We start from the raw sequence: 9,137 nt of genomic DNA on the forward strand, positions 1-9,137 counted from the left end.
GGCCACTTTGAAAACAGCGTACTCACGCCTCGATAAATCCTTCAATCAAGTGTCAGGCCACCATGGATGGATAGAGTGGCTTTCTAGTTTTGTTTTACTTATGACAGGCAGTTGATATTGACAAGAGGAAGAGTAAATGATGTAGAATCACAGTGGAGTTTAAATACACTGTTTGATGTGGCATGGCTTCTGATGGTCAAATGACTAACATACACTGTGTCGTTATGAGAGGAGTCAGTTGATTTCAAGGTATTTCTGCATCTGTTGCCAAACAACATCCATTATAATTGCATAGTAAGAAGGATACTCTGTATTTCCAGTGCATTAGGGTAGTCACTAGACTAGAGAGTTTCCATAAAATTGCCTAAAGATGGTTGAAATATAGGAGTTCTTCATTTCCCTAAGTGCAATATAATCAAGGCCAGCCTTTCTTTCATTTGTAGAGCATGTAGTACCTAGCATAAAATAGTAAATCATCATCGGTCTTCATAGAAACACATTTCTGATTATGTCTTCCATTCCAAAACATGTCTTATTTTCATTGGTTGGTTTTGTGCTCCACATATAGAATCTTAACCTCTGCAGTATGTTGTGTTGTATATGTACTGCACATAAGGATCAACTTGGATTTTGTCTCCATATTCAGTTTTTTACTAATATCATTGTTGAGTCAGACCATTACTGGAGCCAAGTTATGCCTGCCTCCAAAGTAGCCTTTTGCAATAGTCTAGTGTAGCCTCCAAGTGCTAGGACACATCTCCTGATTGGCTAGTGATACCTGCTACCCTGAAGTATGTTTTGTCCTCTCCTACCTTTAAATGTCCCAATGTAGCATTTTTGTCAGCAACGAACCTCAAGTGTCAATTAGCTTATGCATAACTACAGTCATCCAAAGACACAGACACATCTGTCAGCCTCAGCAGCTCAGATGTATTAAATATATTGATCTGATATCAGATCGATTCACCTGGCCAACATCAGTAAGTAATTGATTGAGAGGTAGTGCTGAGCGATTAACCAAAATGTTGGTTATTTTCGTTTTTCGCCGAAGTCAGTTTATTTATTTGAATTCCATTCATTTTTTTCTGCTCAGTTTCTGTAGAGATAAATCAGATCAAGCTCAAACTGTGTGATGTTGTAGTTTCCAATAGGCCAATATTCTTCGTAGTTTAGAGCAGAAAACCTGGTAATTAACTACAATGACCATAATCCATTGCGCGCCCGTTTACTTGTCCGGTCTGTGTGGAGCAGACACAGAGACCTCTTTGATGGAGAGAAGAGAGAAGGTGCGAGAGGGATAGAGAGCAGTTGCTTTGCGAGGTAGCTCTACCTGAAAATACATGATCTAAGTGATTGATAGTTGGTATTCAGCAGTCATAAAAGTATGCCATATTTACTTTGCAGAACCACTAAAATAGTGATTTTGTCAGACAGGCAGCAGCTCTATAGAGATTAGATGATGACTTGGAATGAAATAAAGTCATCAAATAAAACAAATATTTTATTAAAGTAAAGTAATGTCAATAAATTATGGTTAATAAGTGATAAGCAGTAATGGGCACATAACCCACATAATGTATAGGGCATTTAATATATAACAATTTTTATAATTTTTTTAAATCGAAGACCATGCTAATTTTTTTTATAACAAAATCGAAATTGAACCGACCTCAAAAATCACTAATCGCTCAGCACTATTGAGAGGTAGAACAGACACTGTAAAAGCCCATATGTGGCCATCTAAATAGGACACCAATATATTACCTCAACTTTACTTCAATATACTGTAGCATCAGCAATGAAGCCTAAGGTTACATGGTGCCCCAGATCAGTCAGTAGAGGTTAGGATGTAGCTTGGCTCCAGCATTGGTGCGGTCTGTCAAAGATTTGACACCTCTTACTAAACATCAAACTGTCTATGTCCACTGGCCAAGTTTGATTTCAAGGTGCACATTCCATACACCTGTAATTGAGTCACCTCAATTCCAATTGGGCACTTAAAACAGACATTACTCAATCAGCATGTTGAGTGAAACACTCAGAGGCTTGGGAAAACAAACCACCTCAAAAAAGCTAAGGAAGAGGAGAGGGAAACTAAATGCATGGAGCTGGTGAAAAGCCTGAGAATCCCATGGAGAACAGCCCATCTCAGCCTCTGTGTCCCTTCCTCCCCCTCTCTCTTTCACCCTCTAGGACAAGGAGGTGAATCTGGAACAGGTGCATCGGCGTATGAACAGTCTTATGGACGAGGACATGGCGCACAAGCAGATCCCTGGCCCGTCTATCGAGATCTCTGCGCAGGACATCGACAGCATGCAGCCCAGCCGGCAGCTGGAGTCTGTGCGGGACTACCCGGGCACGGGCCTGTCTGTGAGCACCTATCTCCCGGGGGAGGGCCATGGGGTGGGCCTGGGTCGGACACTAGCTCAGGGCCCTGGCAGCACACTCCCCCACCACCCCCCCAGCAGCTCCACCATCCCCTCCATTCAGTGCAAACACAGAGCTCCCAACGGGGGGCTGTTCCGACTGAGTCCCGCCAAGACACCCATGCCAATGTCATACCAGGGAGTTCCCGGAGGACCCATCCCAGAAGCCATTGAGCCCACCCACAGTACATCCATCTGATGGTGCCTCAACGTCACATCTCCTACCCCTCACCTGATTTTTGTGGGGTATTATTTGTGGGGGGGAAAGTAAATAAATAAAAAATTTGGGAAAGTGTGCAAACAAGAGAAATAAGAGATTTTTATTACCTGTTGAACAACCGACATCAAAGGAACAGCAACATTTTTTTGTATATATTTGTAAATACTGAGAGAACGAAGTGAAGTTATAGTGTATTTTGAATATTCTCAATTTTTCAAGTTGAGTTATAAAAAAACTAAATAAGATTTAAAAAAAAAAAAAAGTAAAAAAAATGACTGTTTGAATGGCTTTGTAAATTTTGTTCTATATGAATAATGACGCAAATTCATTGTGATTGTTTTCTAAGTGCCGAAAAAATGTCTCTCCACAGTTCATTCTTAGATTCCCATTCACCATAGGACATAATGTTGAACTCCAACTGTTATGCACCTCTTTAACAACCTTATACTTCAGTATCAGATAAGAATATTCCAAATAGATGGAATCATTTTGTTTGTAAGACATATATACGTTTTTCATATTATTTTTTTTTCTAACTTAAAGTCTTGGTGAATCATTGTTTAAGGCTGAAACTGAAGTGAACATTGTTTCTCATGAGTTCTACAGATTTATGAAATGGATGGTATTTCATAGAGCTCAATTTCAGCCCTATGTTGTCAAAGACAGAGGGAGATACAGTCTCAGTCAGCCCCCAACAGCAAAGAAAGGCAGTCCTAGTGGTACTAGTGCCGTGTACAGCCTAACATCAGCCACGTTAAGGGAATGTTCAAAGGGAACCTTTAACTGACATAAATCATGATTGAATCATGTCCCTTCCAGTGTATGCTACATGTTTCCTTGATTGAGTGGGAGGGATGTTTAAAACAAAACTTTAACAAAAAAGGCTCATTTTAGAAAGAAATATATGTATTCATTTCGTACTTAAAGATTTATTGTTAAAAATCTGTATACAGGTTCTCCTTTCAGAGCAGTGAAGTCATTTGAATTGCAGAGGGAGAAAAGTAGATATATAATATCTCATATTTATCATTTGTAATAGAGCAATTATCACCAAGGGAGATGGAAGATAAAGGAGTGATATCAAAATTATGAACTATTAGTGTTGGTAATAGCAGTTCAGGTGGCATATTCTAATGTCTAAATTCTGATGGAGCTCTGTTCATAAAATAAACAGAATTTTCCCATCAATTAACCTGGGCACTTTGCAGAGCAGCAGTTTATGTCACATTTCCAACTAAAGATGAACTGCAAAACTTTACCAAGACTTTCATAAGTGCAATTAAAATGCAAGTATGTCCTGCAGTATACTTTTTGTTTCTGTTTATTTCCTTTAGCCTGTCATTCTGGAAAACTCATTGCTAGGAAGTGAGATAGTGAATGTCAATCTCAGTGGTTATATTGTGTTGTCGTTCGTCACATCCTATATGCACAATACAACGTGTACCAGGAGTACTGATAGGTGATCTATACTCATACTGTTCAAAAGGTTTTCATTTACTGGATTGTCCGTACCTCTTGGAAAATGTAACCAATTTCCCTGCAGAGCCATTGAGGGAAAGCAAAGAACGATAATTAAGTGATGTCATGAGAATAAACAGAACTACCATACCTCAAAGTGAGAGAATCATGTTTCGCATCACCCGTTCTCCGCTCATGCTTCTCAAACAAAATTGGCGAGGTTATAAGCCTGTGTATTTTGTACAAGTACTAGTACTTACTAATGTGAACCAAAGTGATCTAATTTTACACTGTGTTCTGCATACAACCTGTGGCTCTGATCAGCTAACAGTGGTGAAAAGGAAGTCCCACGTTACTGTACTGTAAGGGTTTAGTGTGTTTCACTGCCTTACTATATTACCCCCCCCCCCCCCCCCCCGTTACTGTATCAATGCCCACACCACAATATTAAAGAAAATATTATAAAAAGCTATCATACCATATAGTCTGTAAAAGTACATCTAAGGGAGACTTATTTTATTTATGAATATGCTGCTTGGAGTTTCTTAATCTTTAATAAAGAAATATGGTTTACATATGTTTGTTTCTATGATTCACGGGCATGTGACGATAGATAACCCGTACAGTACATTTGCATGTGCCAGTATTATAAACCGTTTGTCCTATATTCATTTATTTTTAAACATTTTGAAAACATTAACATTTTATTTGGATCTTTGAAAACCAATTCTCGTACTAACTGATATCATAGAAGTCATGTCTGCCTTGCTTTATTTGCTTTAATGCTCTCGCTATGATATAAATGAAAATCATCCCTTTGAGGTGGTGCTCTGTTCACGGGCCAACATGAAGGAAATGATTCCAACAGATAGCTGAGAATGACAGAATAGACCAATCAACAAGTTCTCTTCATCACAACAGGGCCTTTACTTACGCCTAGGGCTGTTGCGGTGACCCTATTACCGCCACACCGGCGGTCACGAGTCATGAAGGCAGTGAAATTCCACAGGCTTCTCCAAGCTCTGATGCTGCTGCTGGTCATTAGTAGCCTATCAAACTTGCTAACTGCCTGGTACTCAGCACTCTATTGTTCCTCTAATCACTCAGACATCAACACAAATGTATTTGAAAATCTAATCAAACACTTCATGAGAGCCCATGAGCTCATGTTGCGCAACATTTCTATAGGCTATGCAATTGCGGGAGAAAACAAAGTGATGGCTGCTAATAAACAGACGAGGATCCCATCGGCTTTCTATAGGCTAGGCCTACTATATTTATTTCTCAACTTTCCTAATATTAAGCACATTGCTTATATTTACAACAGGAGTATAGCCTACCTGGCTGGCATGAAAATAAACCACGGGGAAAAGCGTCCTCTATTCGCTATTTAAGTGCATAGATGACATATTTCTTCCGCTGCCCCTGTTTTGAGACAGTTGCATGATAATGGTCCATTCTTCATCAAAACAAATGTCACACATATATGATTTAGTATATGTAAAGATTAAATCCAAAATAGTCTGATGGGTGACAATATTAGCCTATCACTTGTGAATTATATATTTTCACTTGTGAATGATGCCCAGCATAAGAAGCAATGCCTTTTTTGCGACTTTTTCTAATCATAGTCGCACACCTCATGTAGCCTAGCCCATAGGCCTAAAGGTTTTAATAAGGTTTGTATCACAACTAAAGTGGCCAAATAACGTCTTAAAATTAAGCACATTAATCCTCTTTACAAGAGATGTAGAGCCTACTGGCATATATAAGAAGCGCATGAGTTTTCACCATAAAAATGCACCTTCAGAATAAAAGCAGTACATGCATAATTGCATTTGCGGTCACTTTTGATAATGGTGTTTTCTGCTGTTGGGTTCTGAGAATATGAAATATTGAGTGCAGGGAAGCAATCACATGTGGCAGGCGTTGATAAGGGGAAAGAGCCATGGATTAATGATGAAGGGGGGAGGTTGAGATCAGGTCAGGTGACGTTAAGGGTGAAATAAAGGTTTATGGCCCGTATCACTTAGTGTCCTGCCTAGCAGTAAAGACACAAAGCTTGTACAGATGTGTAGGAGGAGACTCAGCCTAGGAGGAAGGATTAAATGTCAGTGCTTGTATAAAAATGTTTTTGTCTAATGCAGCTGTATTGACCTTCTGGGAAGAATAAACTTGGTTAACCTTTCATAGTGTCCGTTGAGTTTTTTACTCAGAGAATTGGAACCTAACAGTTGGCGCTGCGAGCAGGGTTCACCACGATTTGTAGTCAAACCAGAGAGTCTAGATCAGTGGAGCAGGAGCTGGCAACAAACAAGGTAGGCACAGTTCCTACACCTGTTTCCACTCATTTTGACATCTTGGGGAGATGAGAATCATTGGCTGAATAATTATAGGATACGGACCTAGAAAGCATAAGTTTATTCAGTAGGCCGATTGTGTTTTATTCAGTAGGCCCGGTCGTAGCTTTGTGGTATATAGTAGGTTGGTTCCGGCTAGTACTATAAAGTATAGGCTAAGTCCCGGAAGGTAAACTCGAGCAGGCTGGTACCTGTAGGGTAAGTCCTAGGGGGTAAATCCCGAGTGGGTTAGTTCATGTGACTATAAGAATAGGGTGAGTCCCGAAAGGTAAGCCCGAGCAGGCTGGAACCTGCGAAGGGTAAGTCCTAGTGGGTAAAACCTGGGTGGGGTTGGTTCCCTGCTAAACCTGTAACGAGAGGGTGAAAGTCTCAGCCGCAAAGGCCATGTGGCAGTAGAGTGTGTTTGGATGGATAAAGTGACATCCTTGTGTACTAGGATAAAAAGTTGCCATTCAGGGTTAAAAGAAAAGCAACAAGATATTCGAACACTGTTGGATTTGGGTGTATTAGCAGTAGCAATTAAGAGAGGTTGATCGTATGCCCTGTTTGGGTGGTAAAACCATGACAGATTATGTGGAAATAGGAAGACAAGTGTGAATAATTTTGGTAATGTGTGTTATCAACAAAAATATTTGAGGCACAATACTGGAATAAGACATTAAGTAATCCGTATTCTCCAGTAATACATTTGCAGATGCTATAGTATTGGTTCTAATACAAGGTATTAAGTACCGTGACCAATTAATAGGCACAAATACCATAACTATTCTCCAGGGAAGTGGGTAGTGCTACCTTGGAAAATAGTTAGTAGAAGGTGTGTATTATAGATGGGAATAAAGAAATCTAAAACATCTTGGACAACGTCGGTAGAGGTTTAACCTGTTGGGGCTAGGGGGCAGTATTTTCACGTCTGGATAAAAAAACGTACCCGATTTAATCTGGTTACTAATCCTACCCAGTAACTAGAATATGCATATACTTATTATATATGGATAGAAAACACCCTAAAGTTTCTAAAACTGTTTGAATGGAGTCTGTGAGTATAACAGAACTCATTTGGCAGGCAAAACCCTGAGACATTTTCTGACAGGAAGTGGATACCTGATGTGTTGAATTACCTTTAAGCCTATGCCATTGAAACACACAGGGGTTGATTAATGTTTTGGCACTTCCTATTGCTTCCACTAGATGTCACCAGCCTTTACAAAGTGTTTTGAGTCTTTTACTGTGAGATCTGCCCGAACAAGAGCCATGGAACGGTGATGGCCGATTAGACTCTGGCGCGCGAGTTCATGTTGGGTACCCTCGTTCCAATACGTTATAAAAGAGAATGCATTCGTCCACCTTGAATATTATTCATGTTCTGGTTAAAAAAGGCCCTAATGATTTATGCTATACAACGTTTGACATGTTTGAACGAACGTAAATATATTTTTTCCCCTCGTTCATGAAGTGAAGTCCGGCGGGCTTAGATCATGTGCTAACAAGACGGAGATTTTTGGACATAAATGATGAGCTTTTTTGAACAAAACTACATTCGTTATGGACCTGTGATACCTGGAAGTGACATCTGATGAAGAGAATCAAAGGTAATGGATTATTTACATAGTATTTTCGATTTTAGATCTCCCCAACATGGCGGCTAGTCTGTATCGCAACGCGTATTTTTCTGGGCGCAGTGCTCAGATTATTGCAAAGTGTGATTTCCCAGTAAGGTTATTTTTAAATCTGGCAAGTTGATTGCGTTCAAGAGATGTAAATCTATAATTCTTTAAATGACAATATAATATTTTACCAATGTTTTCTAATTTTAATTATTTAATTTGTGGTGCTGACTTGACTGCCGGTTATTGGAGGGAAACGATTTCCTCAACATCAATGCCATAGTAAAACGCTGTTTTTGGATATAAATATGAACTTGATAGAACTAAAAATGCATGCATTGTCTAACATAATGTCCTAGGAGTGTCATCTGATGGAGATTGTAAAAGGTTAGTGCATCATTTTAGCTGGTTTTATGGTTTTGGTGACCCTGTCTTTGAATTGACAAAACATTACACACAGCTATTGTCAATGTACTGTCCTAACATACTCTAAATTTAGCTCGCCGTAAAACCTTTTTGAAATCGGACAACGTGGTTAGATTAAGGAGATGTTTATCTTTCAAAGGGTGTAAGATAGTTGTATGTTTGAAAAATTTGAATTTTGACATTTATTTGGTTTCAAATTTGCCGCTCTTGAAATGCACCTGCTGTTGATGGAGTGCACCACGGGGGGGACGCTAGCATCCCACCTAGCCCATAGAGGTTAAGAATAATAACTATTGATATGGTGACAGACCTCCTGTCACGTCCTGGCCAGTATAAGGTTAATTGTTTTTGTAGTTTGGTCAGGACGTGGCAGAGGGTATTTGTTTTATGTGGTTCGGGGTGGTGTGTTTGTGTAAAGGGTGTTTGATTTAGTATTTCCGGGTTTTTGGTTGATGGTCTATGTGTTTGTATTCTATGGTTAGTCTAGTGTGTGTGTTTCTATGTTTGGTTAATTGGGGTTGGGACTCTCAGTTGAAGGCAGGTGTTGTCTATCTGCCTTTGATTGAGAGTCCCATATATTAGGATGTGTTTGTGTGTGTGATTGGTGGGTGATTGTTCTGTGTTGAGCTTTGCTTTGCCAGAC

At 39.6% G+C, this 9,137-nt stretch overlaps 1 protein-coding gene across 2 annotated transcripts in view; it reads left to right on the forward strand.

Annotated features, from left to right (window-relative positions):
• Positions 1–4,254, forward strand: part of LOC106589364 (glutamate receptor ionotropic, delta-1) — a 455,232-nt gene extending 450,978 nt beyond the window's left edge. For both annotated transcript variants that reach the window (XM_014179240.3, XM_014179241.3), the window contains one exon: positions 2,194–4,254. In XM_014179240.3, the coding sequence (XP_014034715.1) occupies positions 2,194–2,600 (407 nt within the window). In that variant the 3' untranslated portion in view covers positions 2,601–4,254. The remainder of the gene's footprint in view (positions 1–2,193) is intronic.
• The last annotated feature ends 4,883 nt before the right edge of the window (positions 4,255–9,137 follow it).

Source organism: Salmo salar, chromosome 28, assembly GCF_965601325.2.
Source record: "Salmo salar chromosome 28, fSalSal1, whole genome shotgun sequence".
Lineage (NCBI taxonomy): Eukaryota > Metazoa > Chordata > Actinopteri > Salmoniformes > Salmonidae > Salmo > Salmo salar.